The 27510-nt window shown below is 38.0% G+C and overlaps 1 protein-coding gene and 1 long non-coding RNA gene across 7 annotated transcripts in view; one reads left to right on the top strand and one right to left on the bottom strand.

Annotated features, from left to right (window-relative positions):
• Positions 1-27510, bottom strand: part of brd4 (bromodomain containing 4) — a 111563-nt gene that overhangs the window by 65975 nt on the left and 18078 nt on the right. For 2 of the 6 annotated variants that reach the window (XM_068217462.2, NM_001111281.2), the window contains 1 exon segment: positions 20223-20371. The exons of 2 other annotated variants lie outside the window; for them this stretch is intronic. Coding sequence is in view for 2 of the 4 variants with exons in the window: in XM_073943203.1 (XP_073799304.1) it covers positions 3460-3560 (101 nt within the window). In the remaining 2 variants the exon portion in view is untranslated. 6 annotated transcript variants of the gene reach the window in all.
• LOC141381294 (uncharacterized) lies at positions 4363-12951 on the top strand. Its single transcript, XR_012401239.1, has 3 exons — positions 4363-4692; positions 8525-11737; positions 11823-12951. It is a non-coding gene; the product is annotated as an uncharacterized lncRNA (long non-coding RNA).

The following is a 27510-nucleotide window of genomic DNA, read 5'->3' as shown; positions in this document are numbered from 1 at the left end:
GCACCTTTTCATATTCTTATATGATGTAACTTATATAAGATCAAAATTCCAATCATAAAATGACATCTTGACACGGGAACCCAGAGTGATTTTTGCATACAAATAGTTTGAACTGTCCCTGCATTTCTCTATCGTTTAGTATTAATGAACAATGGATGTAAAAAACATTTAAAGCCTTGTTTGATTTTATACATTCAAGTTTGACATCTATGAACAGTCTAAATTTAAAACTTTATATTTAACTTGGTAATACTTGCGCAAACAGTGCCTTTAATGATTTTTGAAAGGGAAATTTGAGGGTGCTCAAGACTTAAAAACAATGCCACAGTGACATGCATGTAAACTACAAAAGCATGGTTTTATAAGAATTGCCATGACAAATGCATGTGCGTTTGTCAGTCTTTAGCAGGGGTGCCCAAATTTGGTCCTGGAAAGTCAATGCCCAGCAGAGTTCAGCTCCAATTTGCTTCAATACACCTACCAGGATGTTTATAGTACACCTAGTAAGAGCTTGATTAGCTGGTTCAGATGTATGTAATTGGTGTTGGGGCTAAACTCTGCAGGGCACTGTTCCTCCAGGGTACCCCTGGTCTATGGATATGCTAAGAACTTGACAACCAAAACAATGGTGGACCACAGGACTGTTTGACCAGACATGTCATGACACTTCCCTTCTTCATTTTGACATCAGTAATCAAATGATTTACAGTAATCAAATGACTTACAGTAATCAAATGATTTGCCTTAATCTGAATAAGGCAGTAATACGATTAAGGTGTTTAAATGAATTGCTTTAAATGTTCCTTTCATGTTCCAGTATAACATGTTACACAAGCCAATTAAAGTCATTACGTCAGTACACTATTCAACCTTGCATGAAATTTCAGGTTTCCTTTTTGATTTCTCAACTTCAAATGCAGTTTAACAGTTTCTTTTTCATTTAGGAACATTTCATTCATACCCCCAGCGACAAACTCTGAGGTACTGGACTAGAGTATGTTGTAAGGATTGGTGGGAGAGCTGTTGTAATGGAATTTGATGCCGAAAATTCAAAATTTCCCGGACAGTATTTGAAAAATGTACTAGGTGATGTGAAGAGTCTCAAGGAGTTCATGATGAACTTGTGTCTTTGGAGATGCCAGTATCTGTGCTCCTGTACTGACTTGGTAGCTCAAGAAAATAAAGTGTGTATATAGCTTATCCTATCCAAAATGTGGCAAAATGTTGGTCTGTGTAACCAGAGATTGCTGCATAATTCTAATAGTGTTTACATGTCTGTACTGCACTTCAACAATGAGACTAAAATCGGAATAGTCCAAGTCTTATTTTGTGTTTACCACTATTATAACTTTAGTCAGAATAAGGCAATCAAAAATCTATTTCTATGGAAGACTCTGCATCACATTATTAGTGTCCAAGTAAACATACAGACTGTTCCAACAAAACCTTTCATTTATTGCACCACTGGACAACTTAGTAGCAATGCTAAAACTGGGTTTGTAAGAGCACTTGACGTTAAAATTTCACACTCTGATCAAGTCATTGACTACTAATTGTGAATGAATATAGCTACTCTACTCTCGCCAAAATTAAACCCACGACACAAACCCAACAGGTTCCACAATGCTTTACAAACTTCACAAAAACGGCACAGAACTCAATATGGTTTTATGAATCCTCCCCACCTAAATCCCATGACCACCAATGAGTGACAATAACTGACCCGGGGCATCAAACTTCCTGCCCCAAACACTGTGTGGAAAAAAAGCTGACCTCTGAACTGGACAGAGATCACAAGATACCACTTTGGAATGTGTGTGAGAGGAAGTAGCTCTGGTTACCATGAACCTGAGCACAAACACTAGCAAATCTGGTTCTACAGGCAGGCCAAGCCCAAGCATGACACATGAAAGGCAGGGTGTTAAAAAAAAAAAAGACTGATGGCAAACAAAATGGCCGCATCCCTAACGAAAGTAAACAATTAATCATTTATGCTTACTAGGAGTTTCTCAGGACAGAAAGCTCCAGGCTCCCTGAGGAGGTCTAGGCACAGGACCGGGGCAGCAGGTTTATTTGCTTGAAAGCATATGCATGAATAATAAATGAAACTGTAGCGAGTCAGTTGTTCAGGCCAAGAGTCCCACCTCCCTCATCCATCTCCCCTCTCCTCTTTCACACTCCTGTCTCGCCAGCGCTCCTCCAGGGAGCTGATCTTCCCTACATCTCGGCTGCCAGCAGCAAGGAGTAAAACCTTCTAACTTCACAGTTGTGTTTGCGTGCTCCCGATGTGGAGGGAACTAATCTGTACAAACATCAGCAGGGACTCCTCTATGAAAACAAAACATAGGTGTTTTTCCTTGCTTGGACATTTGCCGGCTGCCTTGCCGGTGTTTGTTCAAGCTCTTTGATCAGAGACCCGAAATGACTCAGTGAGAACAGGCTCTAACAAATGTCTATTGGAGAACGGAGCCTGGCAGCGCTGCACATGGTAGGCATGTGCGCAATGTGACTGGTGAACTTTTTTTCCACTGCAGCAGCTATCCGACTGCAACTGTTCCACATGCCTCACGCGACTCCAACCCCAGGCTGGGAATGTCCAGCTCGCATACATTCACATGCCTTAAGGCCATTTGTTATGTGAAGAGGTTTAGAATGTGAATATTTAGTGGTGACAAGGTTTAATGGAGGAAGCGTTTAGTCCCTTTGATACAGCAGTAATGGATACCTAACATACACATAGTCCATTTAAAGCAAGTCACTAAGTTGAAATGGTTTTCTAAAAGGACTGTCAAGTTACTCAAGTGAAAAACAGTAAGAATTTTACAACCTGGTCTAATGGCAGCACAGAAAGAAACGGGTCCTCCTGAAAATATGGACCTTAGTTCCATTTGAACATTGGCCTGACAAACTGATATGTTCAGTATTGGGAAACATTTACAAAATGTTCCCTAACACTGGTCAGTTAGGTCTGAAACTACACAAGCCTTCATATTGTTTCCATTTGCATATTTCCAGTGACCATTTACTGAAGTTGCTAAATCTTAGCTGGCTGATGCCTCAGTTTCTGCCACAACAAATACACCACCCCCTTCTTCCTCTGAAAAACCCACCCCCTCTCCCTGCTTACTCACACACCCCCTCTCTCCCACCGGGAGGCTGCCTATTCGGGCTTTTTAGCTTTCTAAACAACAATACCACCTTTAAAAACACTATCTTGAGGCAATTCTGCGAAAAACTTCCATTTAATGGCAAATATTACTGACCTGACAAAGTGACAAAATAAAATGTAAAGATCTAATCAAACCAAATGATTCCCACAATATTTGAAGATCTAAGTGAATAGCAACTCAATCAAAAGCAAGCTACAACCCAGCAAGCAGTAAGTAGAGATAAAACTCAAGAAAACAAGCTGTTGATTAGTTGTGTAATGTTCAGAGAAAGCGAGCTTATCAGTTTTACCTTTTAACAGGGACGGAGCAATGTGCAATTTTTTCCAAAAGGGCATCCAGTGTCTGAAAATCCAGCAAATCATTGGACTTGGAATGCATTTTGTAATCCATTTAGGAGTTCCTCTCGGCACAAAAGCAAAACAGAAAGGGAACTAGAAAGGCAAGAAAAGTTCGTCACTCAATCCCAAAACGCAGTGACTTCTCGCTCTCAAATCTCCAGTTCTGACGTACACGTCCCAAAATCCACTGTGCCAAATACATGGTAATCCATAGTTAGTCCACCATAGTCCTGAGAGAAAGGTTTGGCAGTTCCCGAGAAGCCGAGAAAGAGCGAGAAGCGCAGAGGCCTGAAGCCGGCTGGATCTGTTAGCTCTGAGCGCCGGTCGGCTCTCTACCCCCTCCCCCCGTCGACAGCACAACGGCCCAGTTGCCACAGGCACTTAGCCCCATTGTGCGTCAACCCGAGGCCCTGTTCACACAAACCGCCTCAAGCCAGGTGCCAGAAAGTGGACGGAGAGGGAAAAACGAGCAAAGACGTCTCCGAAAACCTCCGTATGCGCACTTTCTTTCTCTCACTCCCTCGCAGAGAGAAGCGTGCTCTTACTCAACAGTGAAAATGGCTCTGGCGCTTCCTCATTGAGAAGAGACTCTACCCACACACCCCTCCCTCCGCTGCTCACTCGTTTTCTGACCCCTCCCTTCTCTTTCCCCATCAATAGCTTGAGCACTCTCCACCCTCCCTCTCTCTCTCTCTCTCTCTCTCTCTCTCTCTCTCTTCCTGCCTGCCTGCCTGCCTGCCTCTTTCCTTTTTCTCAGCACACACACACACCTTTAGCTCCCCACCCCCTTCCTCCATCAGTTTCGCCCTCCCCCACATGCTCTTTTCAGGCCGTTCTCCTGCATGCCGCCCCCCACTACAACGAGGGCCACCTTATCTGCACATTCACACGTCTAGACCGTACGGCACAACAACAAAAAAACACACACAGACAATACACTGGGGCTACCCAAACCAGCGTGCAGGAACTAGCTTCTGTGCCAATCTACATAGATGCCCAAAGGGAGGGTTTACAAGAAAGGAGTAGGAGGAAACAGTGAGTGGACCTGTGGGAGGGTGAATGAAAGGACATCAAGGAGATAGACCTCCATGAAAATGCACGTAAATAGTCCTTGGACACTGCTCACTCACTGCAATGGGATGTCGATTTGGGTTGTGTCAACAGAGCGGGAGGAGTTTTGCAAGGTAATTCTCCATTCACAAACTTTGATCCAGGCAGCCTCAAGTTTGATGTGGAAATTATGAGCGGTTCTTATTCATTAAAGAATATAAAAGTTCATGTTGAGTCTAGAGTGGAGCGGGTTTCAGCCACGATGGTTTATTCAAGAGTTAGTTCACCCAAAATGAAAACCGTGTCATGGTTTAGTTTAATGCCTTTCCAAACATGTCTGTCCTCATATCTGAGAGACGTTTTCTTCCATGGAACTTGGAAAAACCTAGTAGCAGCCCGTATGACTCATGAGCTGCATGACTTGTTGCCTGAAGCCACACAGTAGATTTGTTTGAGTAAAAGTTGATGTCATCAATCACAAAAAATTTAACATTTTGTACAATTGTATTTGGCTCTACACTCTCATTAGCACTTCTTAACATAATCAAACGTAATAGACATCAGAACTAATAGCTGCTGATTGCACCACGGTCGAACATTAATGTATAACTGCAAATTATTTTTTAAATTGAAAACAATAATGTAAAAATGATTTTGATGTTATATTATCATATTCTTATTACATCTCAATAAAAAGATCGTTTACATTCGATAACTTCAGTTACAGCTTAATTTTCAGCGCATTAATCATGCAAAAGCTAATATTATTGTGAGATGATGCTTTACATTTGGACTCCATTTGTAAACATGATCTAAGCGATCCCAACATCTAGCATCTAGATTATATTAATCCTTTGTAGGGCTGGGCGATATTGCAAAAAGATATCACGATATAATGTTTCTTATCATTTGATATAAAAAAATCTGTTAATATTTTTAACAATACATTTAGGATTATTAGGATTTTTTAAATCATTTTGTTTTAATTTATCAACATTACTAAGGCAAATAGTTTTAATAGTCATAAACAAAACTATTGAAACAAAATTTCTGATCTCTTTATAATAAATTAAAAAACAAGTGTTAAAGAGACTCTTAATAAAACCTTGGTTTACAATGTTACAAAACGTTACAAAGTGTGTGCAATGGTAAAGTATCAAGGCAACTTTACCAATCAATGCAAATTTAAAAGGTGTGAATAATAATGCTACAGTAAACTTCAAACTCTGTAAACAAAACTAATTATGTAAATCAAATCTGAGCTTCTAGGTAAAGAAACCAGCCATTATTATTTAATTACATAATGCAACATAAATTGAGTCACTATATTATCCCCTATGCTAAAAATTCTTTCAGATGGGGTGCTAGTGGCTGGGATGCACAGGAAAAGAAACCAAAGTCACTGGTGACATCCTTACATCCTTTTTTATTTACAATATCCTTACAGCTGCTACACGGCACTCATTTTCGGCACTCATGTTGTTATTCTGACCTGATGTGACAAGCGTATGGTTTCCTTTACCAGTTTCTATGGCATCTTAGTAACTTAGCGACAATTAAGTGTTTTCTCAGAGGATGAAAAATGGTTAAACCATTGCTGCAGCTTAGATGCAAGATTATGGAAAAAAAGTTTATGGCACTTGCAGCATCAGGATAAGTTTAGTTCAAATGTTTTTAACCTAGGCGTGCCTGGAAAAAGTGCACGCCTTCACTGGAAATTACAAATTTACATCCTAATATTATTGGCATTCCTTCCAAGGCGCACACTCAGCAGACACATTTAATAAAACTATAGCACTTCATACCGAAACTTCATACCAAACTTTTTTATTTTAACGTTATCAACAATGGTGTTCGGTCAATCAATACCGATAGCATTATCACCCAAATTTTATCATGCAAATTTTAACTTTTAAACATTTGTTTTTAAAATCAGCTCTGTTAAAAAAACCACTGTAAACACTGTGACAACTGTTTTATTACATGGGCACTATTATTTCTTTGATGTTAAAAATGTAAACAATTACAAACCAGTCATAAAAATGGAATTTACATTATAGCATGAAACGTCAATAAGTTTGCCAAGTATTGAATTAATAAATCAAAAGTCTCTCGCAGCCCATCTGAATATTACAGAATTATAATTTTTTTAATGATTTATTTTTAAAAAAGGGTTTTTCACCATTTATTGAAATAAGATAGTCGATGACAGACCGGAAAGCATTACCGTACGTTCACACCGAAAGCGGCGAGAGCGTCAAAGTAGCCGGAAGTCATTCATTTTCAATGAAAGCCGGCGGCGATAGGCAACGATAAGCGGCGAGGAGCAGCGCGGCGCGTCTTCGCCGGCGTGAGCGTCGAGGAGAGTTGAAATGAAGTCAACTTTATGGTAATGAGCTATGACGCGGTTCGGCGGCAAGCAATCAGAATGAAGACGTCCATCGCTTGATAGCAGTTCAGAGAACACAGACCTGTGAACTTTGGTTCCGACCACAGTTGTTCCTAAGGGTTTGATTATTGCGGTCGCCGGATTTCCAATTATTTACATTTTTTTCCTACAGGAACATACATTAAATAAGTTACTGGCGAGTTACTGATGTTCATTAATGTTATATAAATTTATCTTAAAAAAAGCGGGAATCTCACGCGATGTGACAGTACAAAACAATAACGTTACTGCTGCTTCAGGATATTTCAGATATAGGGACACATATTGGATAAATAGAGCAAAGCCACACCACACGCAACTTGATCTTCCATTGTTGTATGAATTTGATAAGAAGTGCGAAACATTTTCACGCTAGAAACATGGTTTATGCAGGAATGTAACTGACATGCTGCAACGGCTCCTTTAAATATGAGATCGATGTAGCGAGTTTTGACGCTCTCGCCGCCGGAGCTGAAGGCAGAGAGCGTTGTCGCCAGGGCGGCCAGAGCGACCTTGAACGCTCTCGCCGCTTTCGGTGTGAACGTACGGTTAGGAGCACAGAGAGGGGAAGGATCGGCATTGGACCTCAAGCCAAGAATTAAACTTGGGTGAGCCGTGAGCACCATGGTGCTATATGCCAGCGCACTTAACCACCAGATTAGGCTAGGCTATTGGCGGCGACGCATTCAAATACTAAACCGCAAAAATACTATCTGCATGTACTACTTATTGGTGTGAATAAATAGCAATGTTGCGTTTACTCAACTCCTCTGGTGATTTCAGCATATAAGAACGTAAATACATGAAATGTTTTTTTTTAGAAAAACAATTACATCTTATTATATCTTATTATATCAACTATAAAAATTATATTATAATTTAACATTAATTTAATACAAATATATTATAATATAAAAGAAATTACGTATATGTATATGAATTATATATATATGAATTATATATATATATATATATATATATATATAAAATGTTTAACAATTTAAAAGATTTATAATATTCCTAAAAACACAAATAAAATTCAGATTTCAGAGGGGCCATATCATCTAAGATTAGAGACAATATTAATTATTTGCTGGTAATTATTTGTTGATTTACTTCAGAAAATATACAATATAGCCTTGAAGGACCGCAAAGCACTTATTTATGGCCTAAAGGAACCAAAGAATTACATCAGGGATGCTCATTTTGGCTAATTTTCTAAACCAATGACCATTTCTTGTTAACTGAATATCAACAGTTAACTGGTCAGATTAGGCATGAGACAACGACAAGGCGCATACAATACCTTTTGGATGTAGTCTACTATAGCTTATAATAATTTAGTTTGTTTACATATACAACCAATGTTTACATCCAACTGATACCATTAATCAGTTGAAAATGCATCCTTTCAGTTGACGGTTAATTGGTTGTTATGAGCATCCCTAAATTACACTTCATGGAAACGTATGAGTGTAGAATGACATCAGGGTAAGTGGGTTATATTTTTACATTTTTGTGCGAACTTTCCTTTTAAGCACAGATTTCCACACCAATGAGACGACCTCTGATTCCCCTCAAGACCTGCCATCTACATTGACTGTCTCCTCCCCCGATAGCATCATCAACCCGCCATCTGTCCACACACACACCTCATCATTATCATCATCATGACTCAGGCTAATTTCCTCTCATCCCCTCTCTGCCACCTTTACTACATTCTGTATCATTTTCTGTTCAGGACCACCCAGTTACACAGCGGCGACACTCGGCACATGGTGGAGGGGAAAATAGAAAGATTTTTCCTTCGGAAGAGAGCTAGAAAAACTGTGGAACGGAAGAGCAATGGTTACTGAGCTCCTGTAACTGGCAGGAGAACACGAAGTGAAATGCCCTAGATGCCAACATGAACAAGAGACTCTCCAGAGACTTTAAAAGCTGAATACTCATCAACATTCGAGTCATTTACAAGGAGGGTTTATAGAGAAACATTTCTGCCATTATTGATCAGGCACTTCTGATGAAAAGACACGTTTTAATACAAATTAATTTGGCTCTAAAATTATTTAAAGTGGAATATCTGACCATCAAAGGAACTGATAATTAAATCTTTTAGCTAACATGATTAGGAAAAACTACGCAAAATCAATATCAAAACACAATTCAATGACCCAAGTTCATGACAGAAGCAATAGTTCTGCTTGTATCTAAAATTAAATGCATTGCAGGGACTTCAATAAACATTAATGTATGCAAACTGTTCACATATCTATTAAAACATTTCCAGAGGTGCAAAACACATGGTATGACCAAGGACCTTATGAATAGGGTGTACTTCCATCTCTTAAAGCCTCATATTAATGTCAAATTAAATATGGTGCCTGCTCTAAGGTCCATGTGGGTTTGATTCGGTCTCATTAAAGCACCCTTGTAAACAATCAATCCAACCCAAAAGGGAGACGGATTTGCATTAGAAGCTAACAAGCAATTATCACATGTTGACTGCCAGGGAGAATAAAGGAGGGGTGTCGTGCAGTGCCATGTGAGAGTGACAGATTTCAAAAGAGATGAGGTCACAACTGCTGATACAATGTTGACAAATGAACTTGAAGGGGAGAATCCAGGGTCCAAGTTGATCCACCACCTTCTGAACTTAAACCCTCACTGCCTTTTGCTCAGAAACAGATTGAAAAACTCTTTCACCTTTGTCTTTTGTGTTGTTTGCTGCTTTCATTCAGAGATATTAGTATAGTGTAAATTACGGGTACAAACACACAAGTTGAGATTAAGGTTGGGACACAATAAGCCGCCGGTCAGCCATTGGGTAATGTTGGACCATTAAGGTTGGTTTTTACCTTTGCGTCAAGTGATTAGTTTGACACACAGCACCTGCCTTGCATGTAGGCATGCATTTATATGTTTGTTGCTCTGTGATACATAAACTACACAGCATACCAAAATTTCTAACTTTAGTTTACAACTATAATTATACAACTGTATAATCAAAAATGGTGCAAAATGTAATGCCTTGTAACAGCATTTAAAATTTTAAAGGCCTTCAATTTCTTTAAATTGATTTAACTTTTAATCATTTTTAGGTCCCCGCGGTCACCTTGTATTGTGCTCATGATTTCTGAAAGTATTACATGGCTTTGTTAACATTTACTAATACACTTAAGTGGATATATCCATTTAACCACTATGACAAGCTTCCAACCACTTTAGTCTTTTAAATAATTACAAATAACGAGTAAAGCAAACATTAATATGACAGAAGTCCAATGCAAATGCCTATAAAATAAATCAGGCTCCAAATATGTTTGTTGGGTAAACATCACAGACTAAGTAGCACTTGAAATCATGCCTATTTGTCGAGAAGTGAGGCGTGAAGTTACCAAGACTTATACTTCCAGGTGAAAATTGCAAGTTCATGAAAATATTCAGCACACATGTATGGCTAATTATTAAGGGTGTCACAATCCTCCAAATCCTCGATTCGATTACATTTTCAATTCTAAAGTCACGGTTCAATTTTTAATTTTCGATCATGAAGAATTAATTAACTAATAACGAATTAATTATTTGTAGCCTACCGTTTAAACTACCTGACCTGAATGGTCTTTGTTTTACCCATAAACAAACCATACAGTAAATGAATAAAGCCAAGTTACACACATAATTGCCACCTGTCAATCACTTTTTCCTGCGGGACTCGTGAATAGGCAGTTATGTGTCGTTATAATGGCGTTGGTAAAAAAGGTGCACAACCAACAGGAACCAGCCAACAGTAGCTGAGATGTTCGCTAAAATGACTAAGTACTAATGTGAAAGTGAAAGATTGAAGCAGTCTACTGACCCCGCTGACTGCCTGGACCCGCTGTCTCGAGCGCATGACTGTGTCTGTGTGTGTGTGAATGAGTGTGTGTGGTCACGTGATGTGCGTTTTCAGCGGTAGTGAGGAAGGAGGGCTGCACAGAAATGCTACACACCAGTGTGGATGTGGATCGCTGTCGTTCTAAAATGCCATTTAAAAACAAAGACCTATGAGTGTAAACAGGGCTTGATTGTGTATTTTTCGTGAGCGGATTTACAACGGGGGCGAGGCGGAGGATCGCGATGCACCCATCTTCTATCGGCCCAACCCTAATACGTACATAGCAGAGCTTGCAAACTGTGTTGTCAACATAACTCACTGGAAATCCAACATACTTCCACACCGGCGACTTCATTGAAAGAGGAGAGGGTTTAAGTTCTGTCGACGGGTCTCCTGTGTCTGCAGTTCAACAAGTACTTCAACAAGCGTTTTTTTTCCCACTTGGCAAGCCAAGCTGACGTGACATGGGGGCGTGGCAAATCGACAATTCTATTTTTTTGATTCGATAATCGAAATAGAGCATAAATTTCAATCGATTTCAATTTATAATCGATATCGTGACACCCCTACTAATTATACAGCATTGTATGCAATAAGAAGGCCAAGAAGGTCATGCTCCAGGACATAAATAACTGTGCTTGGGTCTGATTGCAGAGGTGGTGGTTAATTTTGCTTTTCCTTCATATGCTTTCTGCTGACAGATGTTAACTTGCATTTTATGAATCACATTCAGGCATTAATGAAGATGTTCAAGTGAAAAATGTGGCCCTCACAAAACCCGCGCGCACACACACACACACATATATGAAAACATTGCTTTTACAAAGCCAGAGGGGACAGGAACCCTAACCTTTGACCTCAACTGCTCACATTCCAGGTAACCCTCCATCCAGCCTCGACCATCTGCACTTACTTTTACTGCAGCATCTCCTTTAAGTGTGTGTGATCTCAACATTTTTCAGGCAGGGGGGAGGAATACACATCCTCCAATTTCACATTCTGTCAGGAAGACCTCTGCAGCAGAGCACCAGAGCTCGGCCAAACAGCGGCAATCCCTCCGCCCGGAGAGCACGTGCCTTCCCAAACACCGGTCCAGACAATACAGCAGCTGCCCGAGTGACAAAGCACAACTCTGAGAGGCCCGGGACGACCCTCACCAGCATTTGGCGACTGATTTTGCTGTGTGTGTGCGTTATGTTTGCTCCTGCACTGAAACTTAGATGGGTTTGGGGAGGGGGCGGATGGAGGAGAATGAGGGGGAAGGGAGGATGGGACGAGGAGGCGACGAGCGCCTTCAGACTCCTGAGCCCATTAATCATCTGAACGTTTGAGAAGCCCGAGCCAACAGGGACCTGGCTGGAGAGAACAGGGACAAGTAATCTGCTCTGTGTGTGTGTTTTTGCACCGGGGAAGAGCACAAAGAATAGAGCAGGTGAGACTGAGCTCATGAAAGAAAGAGGGAAGTACAGGACAGACAAAAACACAAGACAATGAAAGGCTTTCATGTGACCCATTGAGTGAAATCAAGAGGGGACACACATGCACACAAAAAAAGAGCTCTCCTCTATCCATCTGCTTCGAACATAAGCCTCCTGTGGCACACGGGACTGAACCCCTCCCATCTGTCGTTTGGGGAGATGTGCCCTGCACTGACATAGTAGCCATACGCTGGCATACACACACGCACGCACAAGAGCGCCAGCAGACACCTTGACCCTGCTCTGTCTACTGTCATACAGCCGCCGCTGCACTGAGCACAGGCTCACAGCAGCAGACATGTCCTCTGGAGGACACAGATCATCTACAGAAGGGCGCAAGCAGAAGCAAGTCGACTCTTTTTGACACCGAAACAAACATGCACGCACACGATGTAAAGAGGGTCACGGAATATATGATCAGATAAAAGGACCCCCATACATTTATGAGAGAAATTATTATTATTTCTGTAGGTTACACATAAGCACTTTTGCACATCTGCCTAAAACACTTGATTGAAAACGTTGTTCAAAGCTTTGAGCGTTTTTAATGTTCATAAAACAGGCCTCTCAGTACAAGGCTGCAAATAAAGATTGTGTATTTATTTTACAATTTAATCTTATTATACTTTTTATTATTACACCATTTATTATTTTGTATTATTACACCAGACTGCAGTGCACACGATACTTGATAAATCATTCTAAAATCTTTATTTGAAGGAGAAAAACGGGTAACTATTTTATGGCATCATTAGTATGTTTTATGACTTTAATGGTAGTTATAGCATAACAAGAACATTGTAAAATAAAGTAAAACTATAAAAAAAAAAAAACATGCTGAAACACGTGATGATAAATAATATTTGTTGTGTGATACATAGTCAGAATAATGGCTGCGATAAGCGGTATTATTGCCAATTTGAGATTATTGTAATTCACAATGTATAATGACTAAGCGATTTCAAGGTATACTGCAGTTTGGAAAAGTCAAGGTTTTAAAACCACCAACATTTCCTGTAAGATTTGTATATATATATTTTATTTTAATTTTTTACATTTCCAGCAGAAAAGATATCCAAAGATGCTGTTTAAATTGTAAAGAAATCTGAAACTAATGAAGCCAGAAGTCAAGAATTAATTTTCTTTATTTAGCCTGACATGTTTACTGTAACTGTTGTTTTTCCCAGACATTTAAAAAGAACTTATTTTAAAAGCAGTAATCACAATAATGTGAAACTGTGATATTTTTATCCGAGGTTATCATACCGTCAGAATGTTATATCGGCCCATGCCTATAATGACATACAACAGCATAATAATGAAAATAGCCATAAACACATTCAAGAGACAAAAGATTGAATTCTTTGTAAATGTCTCATTTTGTATCCTATCAAGTAAATGTCCAAATATTAACTCTGACATTTATATTCTACCTCACCATCTGCTTGTTAAGTGGTGACGTGTTTGTGACGCATGTAATACTGTTTCCGGGTCCAAGCCGCCATTCATTTGAGTGGAGAAATCATTCGTTTATGATCACGTTTTATTCCTATCACACATTTAAGTTAATTTTAAATAAAGTCATAGTGTTCACACCAATCTCTGGGCTTGCTGCATAACAAATACCAAAAATTGTATAATTAAAAAAAAAATTAATCACTTTCTGGCCATCGGATATTATGCATGGACATATATACTGCGATCGTGATTTTCGAAAGTATTAAATGCCTTTGTAAACGTTTATTATTACAATTTCATTAATCTCCCCATTCAGTTCAATAGAGCGCTTGGACCCGGAAGCCGCTCGGCGTGACGTCACACTTAACAAGCGGATTGTCATTCTAAAATGACTTTGTGAAAAGACATGGGACAACAACCAGTTTCAAGGTTTACCATGGTTTGAAAAAGTCAAGGTTTTAAAACCGCTAAAGTTTTCAGTTAGGTATAAGGTAAGCTTAAGGTAAGAGCTGCACAATTAATCGAAAAAGATGGGAATTTAAATTCGACCTCCTTGAAGATCTTAAATCAAGCATTTCTACGATTCTACCAATCATATTTTCAAGTTCAAGAGAGAAGTAAAGGCGGCTGCACGAGTCTTTTCATTGTATCACACACTTTGCTCAGCGACATGGACACCTCCAAATGATGTTTAAAGAGTAACATACTGTATTTATAAGTTATAATTCACCCAAAAATGTCATTTCTTTCTTTATATAATGATGTATACGCGGCCGGGAAATCACACGTGTCGTGAGCTACTGACTGTGCGGGCGCGCACCCTACTTAATGATAGACGCGCACGCATCTACTTTAGTGAACAGAACCTGCATATGATGCGAGTAACAGCTAATAAAGTTGTAAATAATATTCAGTTTGTGGCACAGAGTGATCGTTTAGGAGCCGCGCGCGAAGTATGAACAGCACTTAGCAGTAAAAATAAAACCGAAAGTGTGCACATCATTTAAATAATCATGTCATATAATAATAATGATCATATAAAAATAATCTTATAATAATAATAATCATAGCGAACACAGGAGCATGAAAATAAATGTTTACAGTGTCAGTATAACTACTCTAGCCTATATAATGTTGAATTTACCAGTAATTAAATGGTCTAATAATGTTCTCAATGGCAGATTGCAAGCATATATCTCAAACACAATTCAACATCAGAATTATTATAAGTAGAACAGAATTATTTATAGAAACCAGTAGACCTGCACATTATATTAATATTGTCGTTTTACCACATGTTTGAGACAAAACAATCTCATATTAAGCTTTATTTTACATCTACAGAATCGTTTCAAGCAAAAAAATAAAAAAATTTAAAAAAATAAATAAAATAAATCACGATTTTCATTTTAGCCAGAAACAAGCAGCTCTACCTAAGGTATATGTAAGATTTATTTCTTAAAACTATTTTATTTAGTTTTTTTAGGGCAACAGTATCTCCAGCAGAAAAGGAACCTCTACAACAAAAGCTACTTGTGCAAAATATTTTCAATGAGGGAAAAATTTGCTTTTTTACCCAGACATTTAAAAAGAATATATTTGGAGCAATAATCACAATATTGTAAAACAGTGACATTTTTATCCAAAGTTATCATCCTGTCAGGAAAAAAAAAAAAAAAAGTTTAACTGCCAGAAAAAGCCCTTTAATATCAGGCTGAAGGCTTCAAAAAAAAGAAAGCATCAAAGGTTTTCAGCAAATATGGAAACAATTTTACTCAATAGCAGCAGTCATATTTCACTCAACACAAAAGCATCTGAAATAGATGAATTGCTGTGTGTGTGTGTGTGTGTGTGTGTGTGTGTGTGTGTGTGTGTGTGTGTGTGTAAGCAAAAAACACTTTTTTTTGAACTCGGAATTATGAATTATGCACTCAGACATTGACAAATAGATTTACTTTCACATCTTGTCCACGATCCTAAATTAGAAGTCTGAAGATTCAAAGTTTGATGTTTTAGTGAATATTATAATTCTTTTTTTTTTTTTTGGCTTCTCAAAGAGCGAGATGTCAGGGTGTTTTTTCCTCCCTCTGATCTTTATGATATCTAATTTCTAAAAGTGTCTCTTTTCAAGTCATTGTGAGCAGGCCATCAAAAACAAAAAAAGGGCCATGCAGAAACGCTCAGCCCAAACTATTAAGATTAGCCTGAATCCATCAGGGACGGCGTTAAAAATAAACTTCTGCTCCTCATTTCTAAAGTTGGGATTCTTCAGAAGGCAGCGCAGCAGGGCAAGTGTGCCACACAGCCAGAAACACTGCAAGCCTTGAGCAAGACTTCCCTGCCATGACTTAGTTAGCTCTTCTCCAGAATAAGGCATAGATCTAATAAAACACACTGGAAAATATATTACCTGGTGTCATCTTGTGAACAGTCTAAAAATTAATACAATGAAAATAACTTCTTAATATGACCTAAATGGTGTAACTTACTTAAGATTCAGCAGTGCAAATTAAATTTATTAGACAATGATTTAGGATATTCTCAAGTGTGTTTTCTGTGTGCTGAGCAGTTAGAATAGTCTGCAAGCAGGAAACAAGTATCAAATACTTTAGTTACAAGTAAACAATAATTTAGGCAACAGTGACAAATAAGCTCTTCAAGCTGTAGGTGATCATTAAATGCAATGATATAGCTTTTACAATTCAGGTTGTTGCAGGAGTTCGTTAAAGAGCACAGAAGAACAAAAACTGGCAGAATTATAATAATCTAAAGTAAAAATGGCACTTGTCATCTTTAATACTACAAAGCTTTATAAATGTCAAAGTAGGGCTGCTCTATACTGAAAAAAATAAGCAATATTGTTGTTGATTATTTGTTAACGATGCAAAACAATAATAAGAGTTAAACAATAAAAATAAAAATTAAAATGCTGTTTTTATTAGCTATGATTTTAATAATTTATCTATGTAATAATACAAAAATCAGGTAAAATATATTTTTCAGATCTAGTTTAATTTTATTCAGACTAAAAACTGCATCAGTGACTGTTCACATGGACATCAGTAATCAAATTATTGGCCTAAAGGCCCGTGCACACCAAGACGTCTTTTGCTCGCGTTTTCAGTCGACGATTTACACCCCGTGACTCAATAAAGGGCGTCAATGTGATCGTGCAAACCAACGCGCAAAACACCAGGCGCAAAATCGTCATTTAAAAAAAAAAACCTATGCTCGTTTTTTTTTTTGTATTGACGCGCCGCATCAAACCCTTCTCCACAAATCAAATCGGCACTTTTGTTCACGTGCACGGAGCTGCTGAAGTTACAGTAAACAGAACTTGGAGGCGCTCAAGCGCAAAGCTGTCAATGCGAGCGCATATTGAAGAAGATGCCTAGAGGCTATATGAATGTGGAGCTGCTTATTGCTCTTGTGAACAATAATCATTTCTTCATCGCTAGAGCTGGAGCTGCTGCTTGAACCATCCACGCTTGTTTGAGTCACCAGTAACTTTAACAACAAGCATGTCAACCTCCTCTCCTCCTCTTTTTCTGTGTTATAAGCGGGTGTCAGAAGCGTAAAGTTGAGTAGCGCCATCTAACGTCAAGGAGTGATTTTGCATCCTCTTCTGCTTGACGCCAGTGAAAATCGTTTGGGTTTGAATACAGAAAACGTCTCGTAAAACGCTGACGATAAACGCAAACGAAAAGCGTTTGTGGTGTGTAGAAGCCTTCAATCTGAATAAAGTGTTTACATGAGTTGCTTTTTGAATGTTCCTTTCACATGTTACAGCACATAATTTGATCTCTACGCTATCCTCCAGTTTCATGTAATTTCGGGTGTTTAATTTTTAGTTTGTCAATTTTAACTGCAGTTTGGCACTTTCACTTTCATTCAGGAACATTTCATGCATGCCTCCAATGTATAAAGAGATGTTGGATGAGAGTATGAACTGCTGTAAGAGTGTCGTTTAAATAGAATTTGATGTATGGGGAAAATAAACCTCCGCATTTCATCATGCAGGTGTCTGTGGTCGTTTACTGACTCTGTAGATATAGAGAATATTTTCAAACAGCCATGTGTGTATAGACTATCCTGTTGCAAAATGTGATTGATTGCAGTGTTTACTTGTCTGTTGGCTACTGCACTTCAATAATGTGACCAAAATTGGCATACTCCACATTTTAAAAAACTAATCAAATAAAATCACTGTGTACAAGATGAATCTTAATCAGATTAAATTAATTAAATTAATAGTCTTAATTGTTTTAAAGTCAGGTTATTGCCGTCCATGTAAAAGAGTGAAAACCTCAGCAGATATTTTGACTGATTGAGCTGTTTCTCGTCTTTTATCTCGACAATTATTGTTTATTTTCAGCTCTGGGTTCACCTTTGGGCTGCTCCAGCTAAGACCAAAACAGCAACTACAATGGTGGCGTGATTAAAGATAGTAAGTCCAAATCTGATTGATTGGGCCGTCAAATTGAATTAAATAACCACTGCATAAAATTATTTGATCACATATATGCAATACGTACATTGCATGTACAATTATTGCGATAATGATAAATTTGCGATATATTGTGCAGCACTAGTTTAAAGCTACAGTATAAAGTGTTATATGCATAAAGGAAAACTGAATAAGATGGAGTGCAAAAAATGAACTACATTTATTTACCTGTTTTTAAGACTTAAGAAGTTTTTTTGTGTCTCCAGAATGTACCCTATTACATCAGAGCAGTAAAATCCCAATATTCTCAAATGTATAACAAATAATCTGATGGGTATCTGTAAAGTTTTGAGCTAAAACTTTACAGATACCCATCAAAAAAAGTGTTTAGAGCATTTTACTGCTCTAAACACAATGTAGCTGTTTTTGTGGCCTGTGTTTTTAATGCTAGTACTCCCCACTCCCCATGTGCCTGTCAGAGTCTGCTTTAATCTCCACCTCGGCTGCTTCAGATAAACAGCACAGTGACAGACATAAAGGAAGTAGATCTCACATTACGTTTGTGAGAAATACTACAGTAAGAACTTTCCCAATGATTATTTGATGCATTTGTTGAGTAGTTTTAACGATGAGTCACACACAATGTTGTACACACAGACACATACACAGTGTGCGCGTTTAACTTTGCACTGTTTTAGCATGGCAAATGCAGGATACTTGTTAATATCCACTGTCGTATGGATATCCGTTATGTTAATGTACGAAAAAAAAACTGATTTAATGTACACAAACCAGGATTGAAGCATCTTTTTTATAATTGCAGCTAAGGTAAAAAAGATGGTAAAATTGCTGTAATTCATTACAAACTGTTTTAAACACTTTTTAAACTTGTAAAAAATCATTCTTGATCACATCTGATGATGATTGATGATCACAGCTTTGCTTTGTTCACGTCCAGACTTGTGTATATGATTTTATGCGTTACTGTGGAACGGTCAGTCAATTAAGCGGGCTGTCAATTAACCACACTCCTACGACACATTGCGGTGGGCCCCAAGATGGGAGGGATTTGTGTCCCATTTTAACAACAGGAAATTTTTAAAAACAGGAAAAAACAAGACTAATGCTGCGGTCACACAAGTTTGTGTGTGCGCAATTCTGTTGTATGGCGCTGCGAAAATTGGCAGGATTAAATAAGATAATTAGACATTAAAAAAGCGAGCGATAGCTCTATGTTTAAAATTTCTGTGGTTCAGAGGTCATATTTCAGGTCAAAGATTCACCAAGCTTGAACTTTGCAATGCAGCGAACTGCGAAGCTTGTCACACGAGCTTGCGTTTCCAGTCTGACGCATTCGCATGCATATGATTGTCAGTCTATGGGGAGAAAGTTTATTGAGACCGTAGCTTTATTGTGTTTATTTCACTCCAATATGACCGTGGACACACTCTACCTACAAAAAGTCCTGTCCAAACAGCTTACAAAAAGACTATTTTCATCATAGGTGCCATGATAAGCAAAGCCATAATAAAATGCTTTTTTAGCTGATGCTGTTTTGTAACCAATGTAATGTAGTGTGTAAAATGTTTTTGCCTTTTAAAGAACAGAAAAAAAAAAACATTACTATGAATACACTGGGCTCTTCATAAAAAGAAAATAATACGATTTAAAATCAAAACTTTTTAAATATCTGTATTACTTCTTTTGATAGATTTAAAGCATAGCATTCATTCGCATTTTTCATTTTGCCGTTGTATCAATACAACCCTTGAAAACAAAAAGTAAATAATCTTGCAGTGAAATATCATCAAGGCATCCAGACTTCAGGGATACGATCAAACAGACACAAAGCCCTCCTCCGACACTTCTAATAAAGCCGTTCGCCTATTTGCCAGACATTATTTACACATTAAGCTTTTATTAGCTTCCAGGAATTATGACAGGCCTGAACGGAAAGTGCTGTCAGGTTATTGACTCACATTTTCGTCTCTGGTGTGAAGAATCTCTTATCTGAGCACGCACATCTTCTCGGGAAGCACTCCGCAGAAGAGCTGCTTTGTTGCGGTCCAGAGAGAAGTCACCAGCTCAGTCGCAGGCTACAAGCTGATCACACGGTAAGAGGCCACTACTGTAGACAGAGAGAGAGAAAGGGAGAGATGAGGGACTTGTTTGAAGTCTCTACTCATTTGAACAGCACACTCACACACAGCAAGCACACTTCACCTGAAACTCTCGCGCACTGATATCTAACTGGCTGCAGGTTTTCCTGATGCCTTTTATGGCTCATTTCCAATGAGCAGTACAGGTCAGTATAGTACTATTTCCATTTCTACTGTCAAAAAGTGTAAATTAGGGATGGTTAGTATGACCAAAACAAAATATAGTTATTCAATTAGGTTATTTAAAAAAAAAAGTTATAATAAAAAACTTAAACATTAAAATTAACGATTTTCATTTATTTGGACTTTGATAAATGTAGTAAGGGTGTCACGATCCTCCAAATCCTCGATTCGATTACATTTTTGATTCTAAAGGCACGATTTGATTTTCGATTATGAATAATTAATAAATTAATGACCAATTAATTATTTGTAGCCTACTGTTTAAACTACCAGACCTGCATGGTCTTTGTTTTACCGATAAACAAATCATACAGTAAATGAATAAAGGCAAGTTACACACATAATTACCACCTGTCAATCACTTTTTCTGCGGGACTCGTGAATAGGCAGTGATCTGTGTCGTTATAATGGAGTCGGTAAAAAAAAACGCACAACCAACAGGAACCAGCCAACAGTATCTGAGGTGTTCACTAAAATGACTAATCACAAGTGAGTGAAAGATTGAAGCAGTCCTCTGACTGCCTGGACCTGCTGTCTCAAGCTCATATGGCTGTGTGTGCGTCTGTGTCTGTGTGGTCACGTGATGTTTCAGAGGTAGAGAGGAAGGAGGGCTGCTCAGAAATGCTACACACCAATGTGGATGTCAAATCGTTGTCGTTCTAAAATGCCATTTAAAAACAAAGACAGTGTAAACAGGGCCTGAGTGTGAACTTTTCGCGAGTGGATTTGCAACGGGGGTGGCGGAGGATCGCGATGCCGGTGTTGTCTATCGGACGAACCGTACGTAATACGTACATAGCAGAGCTTGCAAAACTGTGTTTTTTGTCGACAACATGAACGTTGTCAACATAACTCACTGGAAATCCAAAATGCTTACACACAGGCGACTTCATTGAAAGAGGAGAGGGTTTAAGTTCTGTCAACGGTCTCCTGCTTCTGCAGTTTAACAAGCACTTCAACAAGCCTGTTTTTTCCCGCTTGGCAAGCCAAGCTGACGTGACATGGGGGCGTGGCAGCATCGACGATTTTATTTTTTAATTCGATAATTGAAATTGAGCATAAATTTCGATCGTGACACCCCTATATAGTAGGGATGCAGTGTTTCCTCTAGGATTTTTTCCAGCTGTGGCGACAGGTCTTTTACGCAAATATACCATCTACCTATGCGTATCTCAATGACAAATGGAGAAATGGGTTAAGCGCAGTACACGTCGGGGTTGCATTTATGTAATGCTTGCGTGCTGATTTGCTCTGCTCGTGCACAAAACTTCTTGCACGCCCTCAAACACGCTGCTCAAGCGCAGAACTTCTTGTGCACTCTCAAATAAACACTGCTGAAGTGTGATTTAGTGCGTATATGTGGTGAGTATGTCTCAAACATTACCTAGATTTGCTAGGAATATTTATGAATGAGACCTACAGATCAGTATTAATGCGCTCTGAAGTAAAGTGAAACGGCAATAAACTACTCAAACAAGATAACGTTAAAGTATTTGTATGCAGAACCACAGACCTTTATCTATAAATAAAGTATAGTTATGGAAACTGTGTTTATCATAACTGAAAGCTACGTCGTGTTTGCTGGCCTCAACGCGTCGCGCACCTGTCAGTCAGTCTGTCAGCATGTCACCGTGAAGTGTTAAACACATAGCGCACAACACCACTAAGGTAACAGAAAAGTTCGCGCTGTTATAGGCCTAATTCACTTACCTTTTAATACGTTTTGGTGCGATTATCACCCACTATTAAAAACAACAACAATGAATAAATGTTTTGATTTAATAAGAAGCTGTAATGTAGCCATGGCGGGATGAATTTTGGTGAGGCGCCCCGCCATGGAAGAATGATTGTAGCAGAAACTATGGGATGCATTGAACAATATGTTTTTTTTTTGCTGATAATTTCAAACTCCTTTTGACACAGTCTTTTTTCTGTCTGAGTGTATTTGAGAAGTTTGCCACTATTAAGAATTACTATTTTTATTCCTCAGAAGTGTTCTCACTAGAGCTGGGCAATTTAGCCTAAAATCAAAATATTGATTAATTGATAATTTTAACTAGATTATGATTAATGATTAATTTTTTGCCTTCATAGTTCTGACAGGTTTTATACAGTAAAATGTGCTCATATATTACAAGTGAGAGATTTTTGAATAAAAGGGTGCATTGCGTGATTTAAAAATAATCGAAGACAACACAAACTATCCACTATCTATGAGTATTTATTGCACATCAACGTTGAACAACTGAAATTCAAACACACATTGCCTAAATCCAAGTCACTTTTTATGAAAACAAATAATTTGCCTTTAAAAACTATTTTTTTTATTGTTTTCAAGAGTAGAAAACAAGTAGTATCTCTTCTAAATAAAATAACTCTTGTATATCCTGCAAGTAATACTTGAAACTGTGCATTTTTTTTTAATCTTCTGTAAACAAATATTTTAATGTCAACAATAATTTTATTTTAATAGAAAATATGTCATCTTAAGAAATCTCTGCCGCAGCTTCCAGTCATCGTCAATGTAGCGCAAATGAGCAATGTGTACTTACATTTTTAATAGGTGCGTGGCTATGCGACTGTGTGAAGACTGTGCCGGATCCTACCCGTGCGTTCGACGCAGAAGTATAAACCAGCCTTAACAGAGCTGGGTCACACGTGATAGTGAGAGTAATTGAAAAAAAAACCTGGATAAATTAAATCAATAATAGGTTCTGAATGTCGATTACGACTACTTTAATTAATCACCCAACACTACTGCTCACATTAAATTCAAATTACATTTGTAATTTTCTGACCTTAAATAAGCTTTGTTCCAAGAAAGAAAACAATATTTATTAATATAACAGCAAACCCTAAATAAATGTCACATGGGAAACACATTAGGACCCAGTGGGAGGCTGATTTGGAGTGTTTGAATAAAAAAATAAAAGAATTTATAGAGCAGATACTGAAATTAGCTTTCTATGATTGGTGTTATATTGAAGAAGTCAATAATATGTATATTTACTTTCATTTTCCTTTTACAATGATCTATGTGAAATGGTTGCATCACAGGGCAGGCATTAGGACCTGTGGGAGGCTGTTGGACCTGATTCACTTACTGAGGGATATTGTACACAGAGTTATTCTGTACCCACATTCGCAGTTTGAAGTAATCCAAAGCATGTAATCACAGGTAATTCACCTCAGACTGCTGTCATGATCTTACAACGCGTAGTAGTCTGTGCTTTCCTCTGTAAAAACTTGCAAGTTAGAAATGGTCACTTATTTACGTAAAGCTACACATGCAGAATTTAGAAACAAAAACTAATTATGTTGACAATTTACTCCATGGCAATCATTATAGACCATAGGGAATTCACATACAAGTTAACTTTTATGCTCTGCCATGATGCTTTTTAATTCATGTCAATTGATCATGTTGCAGGGCAGCGTGATCGTTGTTAGCCTAGAGCGCCAGTTCAGTTTGTTCCGACCTTGTGTACATGTAGCTAAAACTCACTTATTCAAAGGCCGGAACAAATGAACATGCAACAACTTTAATCATAAGGTGAACACAAATCAAAAGTTTCCATCTAAAGCTCCTTCACATGACTCGACACTTATAAACCCTCGCTCCAACGGGTTCGCATGGCTCTGTCTTGCCCGCACATCATCGGGATCAAGCCAACCAATCACAGAGCTTGTCCTACGTGTTGTTGTGACATACATTTTTTTTGAGAGGTGCGCATCAGAGTAGGCGGGAGCCACAGCAAGGGCTATGCGACCGCGCCAAGGCTGCACCGAATCATATGCATGTGCTTGATGCAGAATTATAAATCAGCCTTTAGGAACACACAATGCTTTGTGGATTTATTTTACACAGAAATTAGTCAGTCTTACTGTGCATTGTTAGTAAATCGTAGAGTGCTTAGTGTGTTGACTGCATTTAATTCATACTAAAATTAGGCCTATATTGCAATATTTTAAACTGTCAAACTGCATCTGTACATATTATTCTTGCAAACAAATAGCAAATTTTTGCATGCTGCAAAACATTTGCATCTGTGTTTTACTAATAATATATATTAGGGGTGTAACAATATATCGTATTACGATTTATTGCGATGCAAAAATATCACAATATGCATCGTGGCCTTATGACGATTTTATTACGATATGACGTCCATTTTCTCTTATTAGTTGAGCTGTTTAGTTGAGTTCAGATTGCTTGAACTAGCAGTAGTAGCGTTAGTAGCAGGCCAAGATGAGTGAAGTTGAAATAAAGCATAGCTCATCCTCTCAAAGCCAGACGTCTGGCAACATTTCGATTTTACCATCATTGTTTTAGACTCGTCCGCTTTTTGACACGCATACTGGGTCAAACATAATCTTCATATTGTTTTACATACTTTTACATTACTCTGCAGTAAAAGTCCACCATTTAATAATATGTCAAATAATTTGATTACTGATGTTTATGTAAATACAATCACTGTCTTTCTCCCTAGAGTAAATCAGCATGTGCCCAAACCGACACTCCTATTTTTATGCTCCTCCGACACTCCCCCCTAAACAGAGTTAGACAAGCCCACTTTCCTGACTTTTTCCAAAGTAGAGGTGTGAAAACACCCTGCTGAAACAAGGGGGTATCATGGCCCTTTGAAGGCAGAGAAATGCACTGTCTCTGAAAGCTTGCGGCATCATCTGGCACTTTCAATAAGTACATACATGGACACCAATACTCTGATTTTAATATGATTAGGACAATACTCTGCTTAAGAGTCTAAACTACCATGTTAACAATGATTTTTGATTACCTTAAAGGACCACAGACAACTGTGCGAGAAATGCGGAGGTTTTTTCTGTCCTTTTAATGTGCGATATCGAATTTCATTAAATGAACACTCTTACACCAATCCTTACTTAATGCTCGCATCAAATACCTCAGTTTGTCATGGGGGCTTAAAAAATTTTCCTGAATGAAAGTGAAACTGCTGTTAGTCAAAAAATTACAAATTAAACATGGAAACATGGCTAGTGTGGTGACACAATGACGTTAATAGATCTCTGAACTAATGAAAGAGGGGATCATGAAAGGAACAATTAGCATAATAATACATAATAAAGCAAAATACTGTCTTAATCAGATTAAGGCAAATCATTAGATCACTGATGACCATGTAAAATTAGTTACAAGCCCAAACCCTAGAAAAAAGGAGTTCCGTAAGCTAATGTAATTTCATAATGCAAATCTCTAATTCATGCTAACCAACAATTGATCAAAGGAAATATATTAATGTAATTTAAATATATAAATTATGAATTGATGTTTACTTTAAACTTTAATTATTTTGTTCAATTACATTTTTTTTAAGATTTTTTCAAATAAAAGACTTTTCTAGAGTCATCCACCATAATTTTGTGGCTCAAAAGTATTGGTTCAGGTACCGTTTTGGCACCGGAACAGTTTTAAAAGTATTGATTTAGCACCGTTATCGAAATAATCCCAAACTATATCCAATCCTATAGTTAACTAAAGCCTAGAACATTTTCTAAAAGTCTTTCCCTTTTAATTAAATAAACATTTTACTTAAAATAAGGCTCATTTAAAATTGTATGGAAAAATTAGGCTAGTAAAAAAGGCTATATAATCATGTAAAATGATTTAAAACTAAAAAGAAACATAGAAAATGCATAAAAAACTTTAATGCTAATAAAATAACACAACCAGAAACTCCCACACACAAACGTGTAACCATAATCAAAAACCAAATAATTTGGCATTTATTGAACAACAGTACTCCACAATGACTCTCACACAGGAAGCAAACTCAGACACAAAGAAATTTCAGTTTATCTGGTCTCCCATCTATTCACTGATGCTCCCCATCCAGAGGTCACATCCTAAATGAGGCCAATGATAGAGTTGCTATGGCAACCCAAACTGTGAGGAGAGGAAAACAAGCAGACACCGAGTTCCACCCAACAACAACTCAGGCTCAACCATCACTGTGAAGTTACGACCGCACAGCAAACAACTGATCTGAGCACATGAAGACAACACAAAACTAACACTTGTTTGTGCTTAACCCCGATCACCTGACCTGACCCCTTTACCACTATCACTGTGCACTTTGTGCACATTAAGGACTGTGTACACAATCACACAGTGAGAGTCCGAAAGGTTACAGTCCTTGTGTGCAAGTAATTCTACTTAAGCAGAACAAGTTCGCCAGTTAAACTCATTACATCACTAAACGCTTTAGAGGAATGAGACGCTCTCGTCCCCTATGATTAACAAAATCACACCATGCAGACACCATGAAAGTGAAAAATTGTTAGAGGGATGAGTCACAAACATACTGTAAATTTGAGAGTAGAAATGGGTGTTATGGACTTACTTATAATTATATATAATAAAATTATATCACAATATTTCCTGGTAAGTATTGCAATATCGTTAATTTTGACAATAATTCATATGCATCATCAATTTTTAGGGGGTTTTCACCTTATTATTAGGACACAATTAATATTGGGACAGGACAGTGGAGGCTTCAAACAGGAAAGTTTTGGGGTAGAGAGATGAAAGAGGTCGGCAAAAGACCTCGACTCGGGAATCAAACTCAGGTCACCACGAGCACCATGGTGATTTATGTCTGCACGCTTAATCACTGGGTTACTGGAGCCAACATGTTTCAAAATTTTAAAGATGTGGTGCAACACAGTGGCACTTTACACCCTGTGTGTGACCTTTCTGAGTCTTTAAAATAGGGGTGTGAAAATAGTTTCTTCGATGCAACGCTTTGCAGATGCAGACAATCAGTATCGATTCAGTAATAATATGGATGCAACAACAAATCGATTGAAGTGATTAAAATGGATTACTAAAACATTGGCAACAAATTTTATAATCGATGTCATGTTGCGGAACGCAGAG

The sequence above is a fragment of the Danio rerio genome, chromosome 3 (assembly GCF_049306965.1).
Source record: "Danio rerio strain Tuebingen ecotype United States chromosome 3, GRCz12tu, whole genome shotgun sequence".
Classification (NCBI taxonomy): domain Eukaryota; kingdom Metazoa; phylum Chordata; class Actinopteri; order Cypriniformes; family Danionidae; genus Danio; species Danio rerio.
Note: the sequence above shows the minus strand (reverse complement) of the source record. Positions and strands in the feature narration are given on the sequence as shown.